Source organism: Pelodiscus sinensis, chromosome 15 (genome assembly GCF_052426305.1).
Source record: "Pelodiscus sinensis isolate ZL-2025 chromosome 15, ASM5242630v1, whole genome shotgun sequence".
Lineage (NCBI taxonomy): Eukaryota > Metazoa > Chordata > Testudines > Trionychidae > Pelodiscus > Pelodiscus sinensis.
In genome coordinates this window covers 22,323,502-22,343,245 of record NC_143066.1, presented here as the reverse complement: position 1 = coordinate 22,343,245, position 19,744 = coordinate 22,323,502, and the positions used below count along the sequence as shown (strand labels likewise).

The following is a 19,744-nucleotide window of genomic DNA, read 5'->3' as shown; positions in this document are numbered from 1 at the left end:
TAGACAAGCTCTGTGCCTCTTGTTGTCATGTGTACTAAGCAGCTGAATTACTTGCCAAGAAAATTCTGTGTTCTCATTATTGGTCCTATCAAAGTCAGTGATAAAACTCATTCACCTGGAGGGTTCTACCCCTTAGATATAAAGGAAAGTTCTTTTTAAGATTGTACCCCTAAAGGATTTCACTTTAATTTGCTGATGCATATTCTTTTTCTTCCTTCATCCCTACACTTAGTGAAAGAACACTAGGTGTGTGTGTGAACTGAATGATGATTTTCTGTAAATAAGGAAGTTTGAAATGTTTATTTTTTAATTTTGATAGTCTGATAGCTTCTAAATTTTCATGATTGGCAAATATAGAATTGTTTTCTGATATGTTACCTTCATTTTACATATTGTGATTGTACATTAAGATGGAAATCTTTGCTTTAATGTTAGTTATGTGAATGTTCTCTGAATTCCACCTTCTAAAAATGTGTAAAAACCTCAGGACTTTGAGTAAAGGTATGCCTATACTTGGAGCTGGAGGCATAATTCACAGCTATGATAGCTCTGACTGAGCAAGCATGCTAAAGGAATATAGCAGCAGTGCAAATGAGCTAGCTGCCCTGATTGCCTGTCGACTGTTTCTGACAGGCACACATTCTGGGTGGCTAGCTCTACCTGGTGCTTGTACTGCTGTGGCTATACTCTGTAGTTAGCGTGTACCTCAGTTAGAGCTAGTGTGAATATCTCTTCAAGTTGGGAATCACATGGCTTGCTCAAAATCATAGACCTACCAGAAGGCTACATGGAAGAAACACATTAAGACCTTTTGTTTATTAGTACTGCTGCTTCAGACTTTTATTGCCGTTTAGTTGTAGGATATTCAACTAGGGTGAATAAGAAGTATGGAAATAAAACTATAAAAATTGAATTGCAGATCTTTAAGCAGCTTTGAATCTGGAGAACTTACTGACTGTACAGAACAACTAGAGCTACTACCTGGAGAAAACATCAACCTACTTACTGGAGGATCCAAAGAAAAAATAGGTACAAATAAAATCAAAGTTCATAATAAAGTATTTCCTAAACACTTATTGTAAGCTTAAAATACTGTACTATATCCATACAGAAGTGATGCTTGGAAGCTTTTTGGATACGGCTTTCAGAATTTAGCAGAACTACTATAACTTTATTTACTAGGTTCAGAAATAGTTGCCAATCAGTCCTAAATGTGTTTGTAGTTTTGGACGTATGTGTTTTTTGAGAAAAGAACTTGGACTTAAATGCAATTTTCTCAATTATTATCTCAAACTTCGTTCAATTCAAAACTTTATTGTAAGAATTAAGGTAGTAGATTATCATTTTAACTGGTTGTGGAATGTGTGTATAATCTTTGTAGACATGAAGAAACTCCTTCCTAACATGCTAAGTCCAGATCCAAGAGAACTTCAGAAAGCAATTGAAGTACAGCTATTGAGAAGTTCAGTGTGTCTGGCAACAGCTATAAATCACACAGAACAGGAACAGAAATGGCAGTTGATCACTGAGTAAGTTTAAAGAATCTTTGAGTGAATACAATAACTTTATCTCTTATGTGTGAGAAGATTGTAATCCATTAAATACCACTTTATAGTAGCTGTAGGGTTAATTTGTCTGTAAAGTATAAAGCTTTTGTTTGGCTGCTTTTCTGAGAGTATCTGAAGTTGTGTTTTGTAGATTAGGACTATAAACCCACTATGAGAAGGAGGGATTTTAGTTTTAGAGATGTAATGCTTCGTTCATCTGGTTAGTTGAGAATAAACAATGCTTTGAAAAAACCATTCTGTGGAACTTACTGTGCGTGATAAACTATAAATTATGCAAGTCCTGATCCTTTCTTCCATATGAAGAAGCTGAATTTTGCTGCCTGTTCTCTGTTCAGAAGTGTTTTGTTTTAGTAAATAACAATATCTGTTTATTAAAAAGACAAGGACTATTAGCTAATAGGAACTAGAACAATCCATTCTAACACAAAACCTGTATTTCAGAAATATTGTAAAATACCTGAAGCAGACATCAAGAATAGCCATTGGACCATTAAGGCTTTCCACGTTGACTGTGTCTCAGTCATTGCCAGTGTTGAGCACATTGCAGTTATATTGTTCATCTGCTTTGGAAAATACAGTATCAAGCAGGCTTTCATCAGAGGTATATTTTTATGTATAAATTTGGAAAAATATTAATAAGGTTCTGTATTAATACATGACTCAGGTAATGTCTTTCTACTGGACTGTTATTATACGAGATGCACTTATTCTTACATCTGGACTGTTGCAGAGATACACTTATTCTTGTTCAGACTAAGTTGAGAACACAGTGTTTCCGAACAGAGGCCTTATCTACAAGTTTCAGTGCAGTAAATCAGCTTCCAGCACTGTAACTTCTGACGTATTTACACTAGCATTGATGAGAGGCATACAGCTTCCTGTACTAGTGCTACAATGCTGGGGTGTAAGTATAAATATTTCAGTTGCTTTCAGGACTTTAAGTGGTCTCCAGAAATGTCCTGGAAGTGGAACACAGAAGCAGAGGAGTGCGTGCATATACACGCGCGAGAGCGGGGAGGTAGGGGTTGATTGGGTTTCCTCCCCTTGCCTCAGGTTGCGTTGTTTCCTGCCACTATTTGAGCTTACATGCTGTCTTATCTTTTCCCCCAAAGCACACTGAACATCCCACAGACACACACTCCACATCTTTCACTCTTTGTCCTGCCTCCATGCTTCAATTGAAAAGAAGCAGTCAGTGTTGTAGGATGATCATAGAACAATGGGATTGGGAAACCTGTATTGTGATGCTGCCTAACCCATACAGCATTGCAAATCCTTCCTAAAACACCCTGCAGTCCATTGTACAATGGAATAGCCACCACAATGTACTGCTTTGTGTGCTGTTGCAAGCGCTGCTAATATGGATGCGCTCCACCATCACAAGGAGTACAGTGTGGTCATGCAACACTGGTTTAATGCCAGCCGTTTATAAAGAGCTATAACTTGCTAGGCATGAACTTGCCAGTGTAGACAAGCCCATAGTTGCCCTTGAAATTTTACTATCTATTAGTAAAATTTCTGATTGTTTAAAACCACTTCCAACTGCCCTCGGTAATCCCATAGTAAAAGGGCCTTCATTGAAAGACACTTCACTTTAGACACCTCTCTTATGCAGTAACATCCCTGCTCAAAAAGTTCAAATATTTTTGGTGTTGCATTTCGCTATGTAAACTTAAAATTAGTAAACTTACACCTTACTCCATTCTAAAATATCCTTTAGGTACAGGCAGTCCCCGGGTTACGTACAAGATAAGGACTGTAGGTTTGTTCTTAAGTTGAATCTGTATGTAAGTCGGAACTGGCATCCAGATTCAGCCGCTGCTGAAACTGATCTGGACACCAGTTCCGACTTACATACAGATCCAACTTAAGAACCCCAGGCGTCCCCAAGTCAGCTGCTGCTGAAACTGATCAGCAGCTGATTCCAGGAAGCCCGGGGCAGAGCAACTCTGCCTCGGGCTTCCTGTAGTCAGCCGCTGGTCAGTTTCAGCAGCGGCTGACTTGGGGACGCCTGGGACGGGGCAGAGCAGCTCGGGTGCTGCTGGGTTGGTCCAGTAGCGCGGCCGCTCCTCGGCGCTACTAGACCAACCCAGCAGCACCCCAGCTGCTCTGCCCCAGGCGTCCTGATTCAGCCACTGCTGAAACTGATCAGCAGCGGCTGAATCAGGACTCCTGGGGCAGAGCAGCTGGGGTGCTGCCGGGTTGATCCAGTAGCGCCAAGGAGCGGTGCTGCGGGACCAACCGGCAGCGCCCCACCTGCTCTACCACAAGCTCCGGGCTTTGCTCCACATCTCCCTGGTCTGCTGGGGGGAGAGGGGCGACACTAGCTGCGTCCCCCACCAGCAGACCAGCGAGACGCTGAGCAAAGCCGCGGAGGACCCGGGCCGGACCCGCGGCGCTTCCAGATCAGCGCCACGGGTCCGGCCCGGGTCCTCCGCCACTTTGCTCCGCGTCTCCCTGGTCTGCTGGCTCCCCCAGCAGACCAGGGAGACGGGGAGCAGCTTTTCTCGCCCCGGAGGAGGCGGGCGGCGGGACCAGGCGTCCCGCCGCTCCAGTCCTCTGGGGCGAGAAAATCCCCGTTCGTAACTGCGGATCCGACATAAGTCGGATCCGCGTAACTCGGGGACTGCCTGTATTGAAAACTACACACTACACTTTACACTATTCCATGACTAACGTGCAATTTTTTGTGCCTTCCACAGGACTGTCTTATCCCTCTTTTTAGTGATGCTTTACGATCCTGCAAACAGCATGATGTAAGACCATGGATGCATGCTCTAAGATATACAGTGTACCAGAATCAATTGCTGGAAAAACTTAAAGGTATCTAAATTTTACTTTAACTTTCTAAATTACCTGTGCAGAATTGGTAACTTTCTACCTTTTTATTTTGGTAGAAATACCTGCATTTCTACAGTTGGTTCATATAATTTGCTTATGTAACACTGATAGGCAGAATTGAACCTGGGCCCTCTGGAACTTAGTGCATGAGTCTCTATAGCCTAAGCTATAAGGCCAACGGGTTTTCACCTAAGGCGATAGAGCAAACTAATTCTTTCACTCTGTAAGTGGTCTGTGCCACTACATGGGATAGTGAACCACATCCAGTCAGTGTGTGTTACTTAGAAATACGAAATAAACAAGTTTTAGTTAGCAAATGCTTATGTATGTTTTAGAAAATATTTAAACAATAGCTATAATGTAATTCACTCATTCTCAGGACTAAATAAGTGTTTAAAAACTTATCTCATATTGACATTGACCTTCCTCCGATTCATCAAATTGATAACTGCTTTTTATACTGTCCTGAAAGCAGCTGTGCCAAATTGAGTTAAATCTCCCCTGTTTGAATTACACAGGGGATCTAGGTATGGATATCCATTGTCTCCTTTACTTTTTGCATTGCCATGGCCTTCAGAGGATAAAGAATAATTAATTTATCACAGTAATATATATAAAAACTATTTTCTGAACTGCTATGCTGATACAGTAGTTTTGAACCTGATTATTTCTTTGGTATCTAAAGAAAACCATTATGTCAGGAAAACATGAGGTTTCAAAATTGTTTTTATTTGTAATGATAAATCTGTAATTCTAGCTATAAATTTTCCAGACTTTGAGATGTTATCCCTCTAGAAACCATTTGGGTATAAATAGGCAGTGTAACATGTTGCATCCTATTGGGCACTCAGGGAATTAGCTCAGTTCAGCCCTGTCACGCCCCCCTTTTGGCCAGTGTCTCATCTGCTTTACCTGTTTGTTCTCCACCTTGTATCAGGACCCATATCCCTCCCAGACTGCGGAGCCCTTCCCTTAGTGTACTGCCCTGCCACAGTGCCCCAGCGCTCGGGGGTTCACCTCTTCAAGGAATTCCCAACACCCTATACCCACCTTGCCTCAGTGACCCTACTGCCTGTTGTCATCTAGACCAGGGGTGGGGAACCTCAGGCATAGGGGCTGGATGTGGTCCCTGGCTTGCCTGGATCTGGCCCCCAAAGCCACCTCTTCAGTGGGGCTGAAGCACACAAAATCTATTAGCCTGGGCCCCATAGGCTCTGATGTGAAAGGGGGATTGGGGAGTGTCTTTCTGCTTCTTACTCCGGGGCCATGTCAATGAGGTTTGTTTTGTTTTTTGCTTCTCATTTGTGTGTGGTCCCCGATCCAAAAAAGGTCCCCCACCCCAATTTAGACCCTGGCTCAGGGGCAAACTGCAGTCTGAAGTGGTCACTCATCATTGTCAAGGGGTGTGGATCTGCTGCCGCCTTCTCCCTGGCTGTATCCTTGCAGTCCTAGTACCCTGAGGCCTTGTCTCAGGCCCTGCATCCTGGGGGTGAGGTCAGGCCAGAGCCTCCCCAGCTCTGCCTGCCTTCTCCAGCGCTACTCTGGCTGAGGAAGCTTCTAGCTTCCCTGGCAGCCAGTTTCTTCCTGCTCCACAGCTGAAGCAAGATTCTCTCTCTCCTGCCATTCATGAGTCCTCATTTCTACAGCCCTCAGAGCGACCCTAATTGGTGGGCTCCATAATCTCAGCCCTTTCCCAGGGCTGAATTTAACCCTTGCTAAGACAGGGCAGGGCGGACACCTCGTCACAGCAACAAATTCTTTAAGATACTGGGGAGAATTAAAATTTCAAAACAGTCGAGCTATATAGTTTAAATTTCAAACTGCTATTTCAGCAGATGAAAAAAAAAAAAGAGGTACTGAGGGAAGTATGCAATTTCTTGGTTGATTAGAATAGCCAGGGTCAGCTTGAATGTTGTTGCCCAGGATATCTTTCTTGTTTCAAAATCTTTCCATAATCATCCCAGATAAAACTGTAGCAGACATACAAGGAAAGTTGTTAGAATTTATATGGACTAAAAAAAGACAGAGTAAGTGCATTTTTTTTATTCTGTTGGTAATTGCATTCTGTATGTGGCTAGCATAGTAAGGCAGGCAGTCTTCTACTGTGTGTTCCAAATGCAGTTATTGCCTTAAAACTAAGTTTTGTTAACAAAAATTGCTTTCTTTTTCAGAACAAACTGTCCTGGTTAAAAGTCATTTAATGGAACTGGGTCTAACGGCAGCAAAATTTGCTCGAAAACGGGGAAATGTGGCCCTAGCCACACGATTGCTTGCACAGTGCAGTGAAGTTCAGCTGGGAAAAACCAGTACTGCTCAAGATTTAGTTCAGCACTTCAAAAAATTGTCAGCACCGGGTCAAATAGAAGAAAAATGGGGTCCTGAACTTGATATTGAGAAAACAAAACTGTTATACACAGCTGGTTAGTGACTTATATTATGGCTTATGATGCTTCTTGCAAAATAGTTTTTTTTCCAAGAAATCATAATGGTACAATAAACTTAGAAATTGCTTTCAGCACAATAACTAATGTCTCTAAGAGTGTTTTAAAATGGCTTTTCCTCTTCACTTGTTAAGATTTGAAGGAGAAGAAACTCATTCTATTACAAATTTGAGAGAATATAATTGTTTCTATATTACAAGTCTTACTCTTATGAATATTTGGCCCTGTAGAATTTAATCTAATAATATCCCCAAGATATAGAAAGCCTTATTCTTTTCATAATTTGTTAAAGCTACATCTGAATTTGAAATTAGAGGAAAGTTCTTTGAAAACTAACCTCTCATGAAAATTCACTGTTCCTTGATTTACAGGTCAGTCAACACATGCTATGGAAATGCTAAGTTCTTGTGCCATATCTTTTTGCAAATCTGCCAAAGCCGAATATGCAGTAGCTAAGTCTATTCTTACACTAGCTAAATGGATTCAAGCTGAGTGGAAAGAGATTTCAGGACAACTGAAGCAAGTATACAGAGCACGACAGCAACAGAATCTCACTGGCCTTTCTACTTTGTCTAAAAATTTGTATACTTTGATTGACCTGCCGGCTGTTAATACGATAGAAGAGGAATATCCTAGAATAGAAAGTGAATCTACAGGTAGAAATTCCTTCTTCTAGTTTATGCTTTGCTAGGCTACATGATTACTCAAATATGATGGTTCTAATAAGAAGTGGATCCAGTCACACTTATAAAGATTTAATATAGTACAACTGCTTTGCCATTAAAACAAATTATTTTTCAGAGCAAGGCTAATATTTATATGCAATTCATATACATTGTTTTATGTGTAGAATTTAAATACTAATGATAAATACAGGAAGTTGGAATGAATTCTCTAAGGGTAGCACTATGCTTTGTTATGCTTTTGTGATACTTTAAACCCACTTAAATATATACTTTATAAAATAATTAAGATCTAGCACCCACTCAGTGAATATAAAAGATCTATATTTAAATACCTTGAATAAACTTGAGACACAATTATAAGATTTTTCCCTCGAGGTTAACTAATCTTTTACAAAAATATTTCTAATACAATTGTGATGTGTTTTGCAGTTAGTAAAGTGTTCTGGTTTTAGTAGCCTTCTCCAAGTGTCAGTTACAGTTTTCTTTGTTTAAATTTTCCATCTAATTTAGGCCTCTGTTCAGGCCATGCTCTCTACCTGACTTGAATCTACATTCTTCTTCTTTTTATCCTTCTTATATATTTACCCTTTTTAGAGTGATACATAAGTCTCAGTCTCTGGCATTTTGGGGATTAGGATTTTCATAAATCTGAATCAGACATGTTTGTTTTTGTGTGTGAAACTGTATTGCTCTCTTTCCACCACCACAGTTAATATTGGAGTTGGAGAACCTGACTTCATTTTGGGGCAGCTGTACCACCTGTCTTCAGTACAGGCACCTGAAGTAGCCAAGTCATGGGCAGCATTGGCTAGTTGGGCATACAGATGGGGCCGGAAAGTAGTCGATAATGCCAGGTAAATCTATTCTCCTTTTTTTTAAAAAATATATTTTTCACATTTATTGAGTGTTTCTTAGCTTTCCGTGAGTGTAATTCACTGCATGCAGTGCAGAGAGCCAAAACAAGTCCTATGTGCTTCTTGTGTTGTTTTTTGATTGCTGACCCTAAATGTAGAGTATTACAAACGTAAATAGCTTTGTAAATATTTTCATTAACTGTGGATTTGAGATTGATGAATTGTTAAATGTTACAGTCAGGGAGGTGTCCGTCTTCTGCCAAGAGAGAAATCTGAGGTTCAAAGCTTGCTTCCTGAAAACATTTCAGAGGAAGACAGAGAGAAAATCTATGGCATTCTTGGACAGGCAGTATGTCGTCCAGCTGGAATTCAGGTAAGTGGAAACTTGCATTCTTGAAAAATGTTCTAATTCATTCAGCTTGCCACTTCAGCTTTCCTCCCTGATGTTGAGCAGACTACAATTTTTATATAATGCCTGTAACAAAATTCTCCTAAAATAGCATACTGCACAAAAAATGAAGAATTTGCAAAAGAAATAAGTTATGTTACTTCTCTTTATATATGTGTGACATTATATATGCTCTGAGAGATTATGGCTCTAGTATGGAATGAGACAACTGAAAAGATTGTGTGTGTACACATTTCAAATTCCTGGCTACTCTTCCCAGGAGCAGCAATTAATAAACATTGTGGAAAAGTGTTGTGGTCTCGTTTAAACCAATTATCTCATTGTCTTTCCCTTAATATTCTTGTATGATCTGAGTTTAGGATGAAGATATGACCCTACAGATCACAGAAAATGAAGACAATGAAGAAGATGACATGGTGGATGTAATATGGCGTCAGTTGTTGACTAGTTGCCCCTGGCTTTCAGATCTTGATGAAAATGCAACAGAGGGGTTAATTAAAGTATGGAGAAAAGTAGTAGATAGAATCTTCAGTCTCTATAAACTGTCCTGCAGTGCATATTTTACCTTCCTTAAACTCAATGCTGGTCAGGTATGTATTACAATCTGCTATAGGGATGAAAACTAGTTTCTTGAATCTTTTTTTTTTTTTAAACGATGATTAACAGTATGATCAGTTAAGAGTTGGTATTTCTTTGTTAAATATGTAGGTTCCTCTTGATGAAGATGATCCCAGACTACTTTTAAGGAACACTTCAGAACAAAGCACTGATGATGTTATTGTGATGGCAACCTTAAGATTGCTGAGGTTACTTGTGAAACATGCTGGAGAACTTCGACAATATCTAGAGCATGGATTAGAAACCACCCCTACTGCTCCATGGAGAGGTAAGGTGGTTTTAGCTGAATTATTAAACTGAATTTTGACAAACTTTGCTAAATATAAATAAACAATTTTATCAAATTTGTCTTGACAAACCTTGTGAACTCTAAGATTACAACATTTTTATATGCAATAGTCTGCCCTTCACCTAATAAACAAATTGTGTAATCTTCATCTAATAAACTAAACTACTAAAAGATTTTGGTATTCTCCAAGATGTTTGTTTTTTACAAAGGCTAACCTGGATTCAAACTTGAAATACTATTTTAAGTTTCTTGTAGAAAGGTTAAAGATGCCTTCCCTGCTCAGTCAAAGGGATGGACCATATATCCCTGAATTGCAATGGTAATGGCTGGACAGTGTCAGCCCTTCCAAAATGAATGAATTCCTACCACCTCTATAAAGTGCTAGGATTAGTCAGCAAGATGCAGTGACCTGATGATAAAAGAATAATGCTGAATGGAAATGGGCCTCCTCTTAATCAATCATCTACAATGATTCTAACAGGCTCAATGTGAAGGACTCAATTCCTACTGCTCTGTTGCAAGATTTATTTATATACTAAATATAATTGACTCTGCTATTTGAATGGTAGGGGACATAATCTAGTTTTCACAAAATAAAAAGTACAGATTGTGGTGTGATTTAGATAACAGGAGGATGCAGTTTTGTTACAAAAATTTACACATAATTGAAAACATCTTTCTATGGCTTCAGTGTACAAAACCAAAAGCCTACCTTTTTTTTTTTTTTTTTTTTTTTTATATAAAGGTATTATTCCTCAGCTCTTTTCCCGCCTGAACCACCCTGAAGTGTATGTTCGTCAAAGTATTTGCAATTTACTGTGTCGAGTAGCTCAAGATTCTCCTCATCTTATATTGTATCCTGCAATAGTGGGTACCATTTCACTTAGCAGTGAATCCCAATCTTCAGGTATGGAAGGATTCTTTTTCTTTTTGTTGGGTTTGTTACTTCATGCCAAATAGTTGTAAAATGCAAAATAAAACCATATTTGGAAGGTCCATTTTAATATTTTAAACAATTTGCTGAGAAATACATCAAGTCTATGTACGTGTTTGCTGCTAGCTCAAACGCAGTAGGTTTGTATTTTTACACTTTTATACAGCAAAATGCCTTTATAGTAAAATTGTTTTGAATAGTGTCGTTGCATTAATTCAGGAGTGGCCAGCCCATTCTGGGCAAAGAGACAAGATAGCAGTGGATCCAGCGCGAAGAGCCAGGGCAAAGTTGTCGAGCAAAAAAAAAAAGGACTGCCCCTTTAAAAGGAGCCCCTGTCGTGTTAGGTCGAGCATAAAAAAAAACCCCAAAACAAAAAAAAAAAGCTTTGCCCCTTTAAGAAAACACATTTAAACGTATTTTGAAGCTTTTTGGCTATAGCAGGCTCCCGCTGCCATCTTTATTTCTCATCTTTTATGGCCGCACCAGACGACTCCCCTCCCCAGGTCAGCACAGGGAGCCAGGAGGAGAGGGCCGTTTTTGGAGGTGTGGGGACGGCTTACGAGCCGGGGGAGGGAGGGAGGGACTTTGCGAGCCGCACACGGGGGGCAAGAGCCGCATGCAGTATGTGAGCCTTGGGTTGGCCATGGCTGCTTTAGTTATATCCTTTGATACAGCACTCCTTATGAGACTATATCTGTAAATTGTCTAATATTCTTGTATCTTATATGGAGATACATTTGGCACATTGTAATTTTTTCATTATGATTTCATGTATTATGTGTAAGTCTTTTATAATGTCATAAATTTGTGTTGTAACTATCATAATGGGACCCCAATTCCAATTTTGGTTTTGGATGCTACAGTAAAACCTCGCTATCCGGAACTTTTAAGCATCCAGAAAACTGTAGAAACTGGCAAATTTTTGACACCGGGAAAAGCAAAAAAAAAAAAAAAAAGAGCAAATTGGCCCTTTAAGTGCTCCTCAGAATTGCAACACGTATCTGGGAGATGGGCAAACAGCAGCCGGAAGCAAGCATCTCAGTTTCCCCCACAGCTCCTGGCATCTCTGGCAGGCCAGCCCCCCTGCGGCTCCCGCACCCCCCCCCCCACGGCTCCTGCCACCCCCAGCAGGCCAGCTCCCACCATCTCCACCTCCCGCCCCCCGGCTTCCACCCCCTTTCACCAGGCCGCATCATGGCCTGCCCCTAGCAGGCCATATCCTGGCCCCCGCACAGCTCTCGTGGGCCCTGCACGGCTCCCCTCCCTCCCTCAGATAACCAGAATGTTTAGGTTACTGGCACACCCTAATCCCCAGGCGTGCCAGATAACACAGATTTTGCTGTACTACAGTATGTATAATATTTAATACTCTTTTTCTAATGTAGGGAACAAGTTTTCCTCTGCAATCCCTACTTTGCTAGGTAACATTCAAGGTGAAGAACTATTAGGTGGTGAATGTGAAGGAGGAAGTTCCCCAGCTTCTCAAGAAAGTAATAAGGATGAACCGAAAAATGGATTAAATGAAGACCAAGCAATGATGCAGGATTGCTACAGCAAAATTGTAGAAAAACTGTCTACTGCAAATCCAACAATGGTGTTACAGGTAAAATAAATTGGGTTTTTTGGAAGTTATTCATGCTCTGGCTTGTAACAAAATGTACAGTTTATGAAATTGTGTTCTTTGAGTGCTGGCACGTGTCCATTCCAGTGTAGGTGAGTGCGCTCTGCGTACACAGTTGCCAGAATTTTTTTTCCCTTAGTGCAGGGGAGGGCAAAATCAGGCCGGGAGGTCAAATGCAGCCCACCAAACATTTCTCTTCGGCTCGCCCAGCTGATGAGCAGAGGTACATACTTACAGCTAGCAGGTGGCAGATGTATTCAGTTTCCCCCTTTCCTCCCTCCCCTCCACACCTTGCTCTTTCCTGCAGCTGAGCTGCTCCCAAGATTCTTCTACTAGCTGTGCAGAGCTGGTGGGAGAGGAGGATTGGAGGGGAGTGCTGAAGTGAGGGTGTCGTCCCGTCTCCTCCCCCTTCCCCCCCCCACTCGTGTACCCATCTCTGCAGAGCAGGGGCTGGGGAGAGGGAGACTCACAGCAGAGCTGCTCCAATCTGAAGCATGGATGGTAAGTGATTCAGAGGAGTGCAGAGCGGAGGAAGGGGGAGAGAGCGGGACAGAGCATGGCTTCTCTCAGAAATTTACCCAGCAGCATCTATCACACACACTCTGTGTCACTGTCACCCCCCCCCAGTCTGTGCCACACTGTCTCTCACACAGTGCCTCATGCACTCAGTCTGTCACAAAGTCTGTCTTTCACACTCACACAATCTGTGTGTCTACACAGCAAAGTTATTTCGGAATAACAGCCATTATTCCGAAATAACTATGTGAGCGTCTACACAGAAATTCCGTTATTTAGAAATAATTTTGAAATAATGGACAGCTTATTCTGACTTCTGTAAACCTCATTCTACGAAGAATAACGCCTATTCCAAAATAGCTATTTTGAAGTAAGGCATGTGTAGACGCTCCACTTCTGCTTTTTTGAAATAGCCCCTCATCTGGGCCATTCTAAGTTATTTCTCCTGGGGCTCTAAATCGAGATAGCACGCCTACATCCTGCCTCAGATTAATTTTGAGGCTTCCCTGCAGTGTAGACGTGCTATTTTGAAATAACTATTCTGGAATAGCTTATTCCGAAATAACTGTGTGGTGTAGATGTAGCCTGTGTGTCTTTCTCTGTAGCCCCCAGTTCTACCCCTTCTGCCTGAGGCTTCCCCCCATTACAGTGAGCCCGGAGCCAGCCCACAACCGCATACCAAAATTCGTGAAGTGGCCCCCTGTGAAAATTATTGCCAACCTCTGCCTTAGTGGTATCTGTTGGATCGGCTCCTGCTGTGTGCTCATAATGCTGGTATATGGGGCCCTGTTGACCCCGCGTCCCTTCAGTTCCTTCTTACTGCCCATGGCAGTTGCTGGAAGTTCCTTCATTGTTCAGGCAATCTCAGCCAACAGTTTCCTTCTCCTTTTTTGGTGTACATAGTTCTTGTAGTTTAGCTAGTCTGGTGGTGGTGGTATTACTTTAAGTAGTTAATGTGTTTTGACTGCCTCTACGCTTGGTGAAGCTTGTCTGCTTCCCAGTGCTGGGATATATCTTTGTCACTGGTTCTTTAAGCCCTGTTCTTCCTGTGCTGAGGTGATGCCACCCTTGAACTGTCTCAAGTGCTTAGGGGAAGCTCACAGAAAAGAACATTGCTACAGCTTGGGACTTCAAACTCTGCCCCCAGAAATACTGGTCAGTAAGATGGAAGACTCTCCTCCATGGAGGCAGCCCTGAGACCAGCATCAGAGCTGCACTCAGACTTTGCACCAAGCACCTCCACTTCAGTGCAGAGCATGCCCCGCAGCCAGTCGAAAATCCTAGCACCACTCTGTCAGTGCCTAAGCACCAGGAAAAGTGTCATTCCCTAGTGCCAAAAGGAAGCAAGTAAACGGGTTAAGATAGTGTGAGAGAGAGTTTGGACCATTCTACCTGCCTAGAACTGCAGTAGCCTCCTCTGTCAGCCCTGGCACCCATGCCAGCTCTGCATACTTCAGTGTGGGAAATCTCCTCCTCCGGCAGGCAACATACTAGGCAATTTGTGGTGCCCTCTATCTTGAGGCATTTGCAACTGCTAAAGACCTGCTCATACTACTTGTGCTTAAGGCCTGCAGAGATCCAGGATTCTGCATCACTGGTTCCAATGAGCAATTCCTCCGGATTTCATAGAAAGGGGTCATATATCATATGGGAAAATCCCCTATGATAGCCTCGCTTTGGACCCCTTTGCAGCACTGAGATGGTCTGCACTGCCAGGGTCTCCTTTCCACACTTCCTCATCAGAGTCTGAAGAATATTCTTCTTTCCCCCACCACCATGACTGCTGAACATTATTCCCCGTACCACTCCTACTCGCCTGAGACATCTGATGCTAAGGTGCCCCCAAACACTTGGCTTATAGGGTCATTGGGGCTAGCATGCATTCAGTGGCCTTTTTTGAACCCTCCATGTGGATTTCCCCACGGCCAGGGCACAGTCTTGAGGTATTCATATTTTGTAGCCTCAGAAAGTAGGGCACCTTCCGTATCATCAGACACTAGAACCAGACTCTGATGCTGAGCGCTGTGCTGAACTTCAAGAGCAGGTTCTGTAGGTCTCAGTTGAGACGGACGAAGGGGCAGAGGCTCTTCAACTAGCTTTAACCACTTCCTGCTCCCTTTCCCCAGATGAGGCACTGGTGACTACCAAAAGCGGCGAGGAGTCCTGTGGCATCTTATAGACTAACTGAAGTGTAGGAGCATAAGCTTTCATGGGCAAAGACCCACTTCGTCAGATGCATGTAGTGGAAATTTCCAGAGGCAGGTATAAATACGCAGGCCAGGATCAGGCTGGAGAGGACAAGGTGGATCCAGTCAAGGAGGATGAGGCCCACTTCTAGTAGCTGATCTGGAGGTGTGAATTCCAAGAGAGGAGAAGCTGCTTTTGTAGTTAGCGAGCCATTCATAGTCTTTGTTTAATCCAGAGTTGATTGTGTCAAACTAGAAGATGAACAGTAGCTCAGCAGTTTCTCTTTGAAGTCTGTTCCTGAAGTTTTTTTGCTGCAGGATGGCTACCTTTAGATCTGCAATTGAGTGTCCAGGAAGATTGAAGTGTTCCCCTACAGGTTTTTGTATGTTGCCATTCCTAATATCTGATTTGTGTCCATTGATTCTTTTACGTAGGGACTGTCCAGTTTGGCCGATGTATATAGCAGTGGGGCATTGATGGCACATGATGGCCAGTGTATCTTCATCCCAAGATGACGCCAAGTCACTAGTACTCACTAGTACTTATTAAAGCAGCTAAACTTGAGCTTGGGTATTCAAGTCAGTGTGAAAGGGGCGATTTACAGCCTGTTAGACATCTAGTTGATGGTGGTGAGTGATTCCCTTAATGAAACAATTATGGACCTGGCAGACCCCTCTTGCCTATGACTAAATGGAGTGAAAATACTTCATGCCAGCTAAAAAGTAGGAAGTCCTGTTCTCCGATCCTCCTCCAGGATCCCTAGTGGTGGCAGTCATAAGTGAGAGAGACCGTAAAGATCAATTGGCCCACACACGAGGCAAAGGACCCCAAAACCTGGACTTGTTTGGCAGGAAAGCCTTCTTGACTGGTGAGCTACAGCTCCATATAGTGAACCAGTAGGCTCTGCTAGGTTATGATTTTAATATGAGGGAGATGCTGCAAAAATTTGCAAGATGCCAGACAGGAGTTCTCATTTGTTGAAGAAGGGAAGACAGAGGCCCAGGCCTTCCAGCAAGCAGCTGTAGATGCCGCCAATTTTGCAGCCACATCTATGGCTACAGCTTTTGCTTTTTGCAGGAGTTCAGTCCTCGGTTTCCTCAAGAGATGCAGCAAATCCTCCAGGTCCTCCCATTCAAGAATCTGTTCAAAGCAAACAGATGCCAAATAGAGTCTTAAGGACCTTGAAATCTCTGCGTCTGTATACATTAGTAGCATCCAGAAGACACTACAGGCCTTACCACACTGGATGCTGTTTCACATAGCCTTCTAGAGAAGACCTGGGGAAAAAGAAAAGTAAGAAAAACCAAGGGTTTGGGCATAGACCCCCTCCACCACCTTCCTGTGCGCTGTTGAATTCTGCCCCTAGATATTCAGGCACCTTGAAGTGCTCATTTTGACAAGACACTCAATGACAATATCTCAATTCTGGATTTAGTTACTCTGTTTTCCAACCAACTATCTCACTTACCTTAAAGCCTAGATCCATAGTACCTGAGATCATAGGTTTATACCCTTCAGTTTTTGTCTACTCTGCCTTTCCGTCCATAGTCTTCATCCCTCTTACGTGGCCCTTTCCACGAGCAATTATTGGAACAAGAAGCCCAATCCCTCCTTTGGGTGGGAGCTACAGAAGAGGCTCCGTATCATCTAACAAGCAAAAGATTCTATTCCTGATACTTCCTAATTGCAGAAGACAAGATGTGTGTGGGGGGGGGGGGGAAGGATATCTCAGACCAATCGTAGACCTGAAGTGGCTCAACCAGTTATTTCAAGTTAAACATTGTCTCCTTGGCCTCCACCATTCCTTCACTGGACCTAGGAGATTGGTGTGCCACCCCCAACCTAAAAGAAGTATTATTCACTTATCAATTTTTTTTCCCCAAAACCACAGACTGTTCCAAAGATTTGTAATGACTCTGGTTCACAGCCAATTTGCAATTCTGCCATGCAGGCTATCTCACCCAATCAGCCTTCTAGGCATTGGGCCTGTTAATAAATTAATAGAAGTCCACCCTTATCCCTTTACAAAAGAAAGACTGGAGTGGTTCTTGACTTCGTGCAGGCAAAGACCCTACTTCCAGAGAATCGTTTCTGCTCAGTCTTGGCCATGAAACTCCTTTCAGATGCATCTGATAATGATAGTTCGGATAGGCTTGAGCCTTTTGGGCCACATGGCATCATGCACAAATGTGGTACAACATGTGAGGCTACATCTCCGATATCTCCAGGCCTAGTTGGCCATGGTATAGTCACCATCCCAACATCATCTGGACACAGTACATCATGTCCTTGATTCACTGACTTGGTGATTGAACCAATTCACAATCTGTGCAGGAGTAACTTTTCTGAGGCCGCAGCCATCCATGCATCTGGTCTCCAGTATTTCAGCACTGGGTTGCAGAACCCACTAGGGCACCTCAGGACTCAAGCTCTGTGGTCTCAAAAAGAACTCTCGCTCCATTTCGATTTAAGGTCTTTTCTGTACTATCACTGAAGATAACCTACATTAAGTTGCTCAGGGGTGTAAAAAACCCACCCCTCTGAGCACTGTAACTTGCATTGGCTTAATGCAATGTCTACCTCATACTATATTGGTAGGAGACTCTCCTGGTAACATAGTTTCTTCCTCTTGCTGAACTGGATTAATTACGTCAACCGGAGAGCTCTCTTCCATCGACTTATTGCATCTTCACCAGAACTGCTAAATCACTGTCACTGCATCAGTGGGCAGGACAGCGTGCTCTCTTCTTCAGGCGTATCATGGTCAAGACTGAGCAGAAACTATCCTCCGGAAATAGGGCTTTCGCCTTTACGAACTTAAGAACTGCCCCAGTATCTCTTCTGCCCTATGCCAGGAGGCAGTCTGGCTGTAGGAGTTCTGCATTACACACTCAATGTACCTGCAGGGTGAACAGAACCAACTCATAGAGAGCACCTCTGCAGATCCTTTTCTACTTGCCACAAGCGGGCCCTTCAGTCAGACATGTCAGGGGACATCTTCCAGAGGTGGGGGACTTCATTTATAGATCTATTCGCTACCCATGACAACAGAAAATGCCAGCACTTTTGTTCCCTGAGGGGCCACAGACTGGGGTCTCTTACAGATGCCTTCCTGTTGGTATGGACAACTTACCCGTGTTACACTTTTCCCCAATCCCCTTAATTCAAAAGGCTCTGACAAAGATCAAGCAAAACCGAACATGGGTCATCCTTATAGCCCTGCATATTCTGGACCTCCCTGGTTCATCATCCTCTTAAGTTTTTCAGTGGAATCCCCAGTCCAGCTCCCACTTCTCTTGGACCTGGCATTTCAGCAATTTATTCTAGAACAGACTGGTCTTTTGGTGTGAAATCTGGAAATGCCTGAAGAGGGTGTTTCCCCGGAAAATGGCCTTTTTATCACTTTCTGTCACTTTGGCCAAGAGAGTTCCTTGTGTTGGAACTCCCCATATACAGTGTTCTTCAGAGATAAATACATCTCTTCCTGCATCCAAAGTTCCTCCCAAAACTTCACAATTCTACTGCAGCTTCACAATTCCAAGCAATTTTTCTGTCAGTACCTAAGCAGATGAAGAAGGAACAGCATCTGCACTTACTGGATGCTAGATGAGCTCTGGCATTTTATAATCAAAGATTAAACTATTCCACAGATTGACTTAGCTGCTCATAGCAATAGCTGAGAGAAAGAAGGGGCTCCCCATCTCCGCCCAGAGAATTTAATTTTGGATTACTTCACATATCCAGGCATGTTACAACTTTGCAGGAATCCCTCACCCACCTCCCTCCACCTAAAACGACTGCTCACTCCATAAGTTCTCAGGCCTCTTCTTCAAGTTCTCTAGCTCCAGTCCCTGTTCAAAATATATGCAGGGGGGCAACTTGGTCTTCAGTGAACTATGCCATTACCCAGCAAGTCAGAGACCATGCCAACTTGGGTTGTGCAGTGTTGATCAGCTTCACCTTGAACTCTGAGCCCTCTTGTGTAACTGCTTGAGAGTCATCTGCATTGGAAGCACTTGAAGAAAAATGTTTCTAACTGTTTTTCGAGATGTTGCATACATCCATTTCAAGACCTGGCCACCGTCTCCTCTCTCAGAGGAAAAGGGGTGTGGGCATGACGGGGCTGCTTATATTGATGCTATGAGCATGCAGCACAAGGGGAGGCTGGAGCTAATCCAATGGGTACTACTGAGGGGAAAAATTCCAGCAAATCTGCTCAGGGCATCCACACACCTACATTGGAAAGGACATGTGCAATACATTCCAAAGAACAACTGTTACAGAAAGTTTCATAACAGCTTATTTTGGCTAGAGGGTTGTTAAAGATTTTGGTGTAGCTTTAATCTCAATATAAACATGTCTTTCTTTCAAGACATTCAATCTGTTATTAAAAAGCTGAACTATACAAAAGATTTTGAACTATAAATATAGGGGCATTTTAATTTATTTTATACAGGTTCAGATGCTAGTAGCAGAGCTGCGCCGAGTTACGGTTCTTTGGGATGAACTTTGGTTGGGAGTACTATTGCAGCAGCACATGTATGTCCTTAGACGGATTCAACAACTGGAGGATGAAGTCAAGAGGGTTCAAAACAACAACACTCTACGGAAGTAGGTTTTCATGAGTAACTTCTAAGTGAGACTTGGTGACAAAAGACAGATTGGCATTATTAAATGGACCAGTCATACTTTCCTTCTAAATCTGTATCAGGTTGCCACAACTGGTTCTTTGGTGCCTCCATTTGCTCCACACTGGATGTGCAAAGGGAGCAAAATATAC

The 19,744-nt window shown here is 42.7% G+C and overlaps 1 protein-coding gene across 2 annotated transcripts in view; it reads left to right on the top strand.

Annotated features, from left to right (window-relative positions):
• SMG1 (SMG1 nonsense mediated mRNA decay associated PI3K related kinase) overlaps positions 1 to 19,744 on the top strand; it is a 145,136-nt gene that overhangs the window by 90,081 nt on the left and 35,311 nt on the right. For both annotated transcript variants that reach the window (XM_075899384.2, XM_075899383.2), the window contains exons 26-38: positions 920 to 1,029; positions 1,382 to 1,529; positions 2,010 to 2,169; positions 4,271 to 4,391; positions 6,581 to 6,829; positions 7,222 to 7,506; positions 8,246 to 8,390; positions 8,628 to 8,763; positions 9,159 to 9,389; positions 9,508 to 9,685; positions 10,452 to 10,613; positions 12,026 to 12,243; positions 19,421 to 19,575. In XM_075899384.2, the coding sequence (XP_075755499.1) occupies positions 920 to 1,029; positions 1,382 to 1,529; positions 2,010 to 2,169; positions 4,271 to 4,391; positions 6,581 to 6,829; positions 7,222 to 7,506; positions 8,246 to 8,390; positions 8,628 to 8,763; positions 9,159 to 9,389; positions 9,508 to 9,685; positions 10,452 to 10,613; positions 12,026 to 12,243; positions 19,421 to 19,575 (2,298 nt within the window). The remainder of the gene's footprint in view (positions 1 to 919; positions 1,030 to 1,381; positions 1,530 to 2,009; positions 2,170 to 4,270; positions 4,392 to 6,580; positions 6,830 to 7,221; positions 7,507 to 8,245; positions 8,391 to 8,627; positions 8,764 to 9,158; positions 9,390 to 9,507; positions 9,686 to 10,451; positions 10,614 to 12,025; positions 12,244 to 19,420; positions 19,576 to 19,744) is intronic.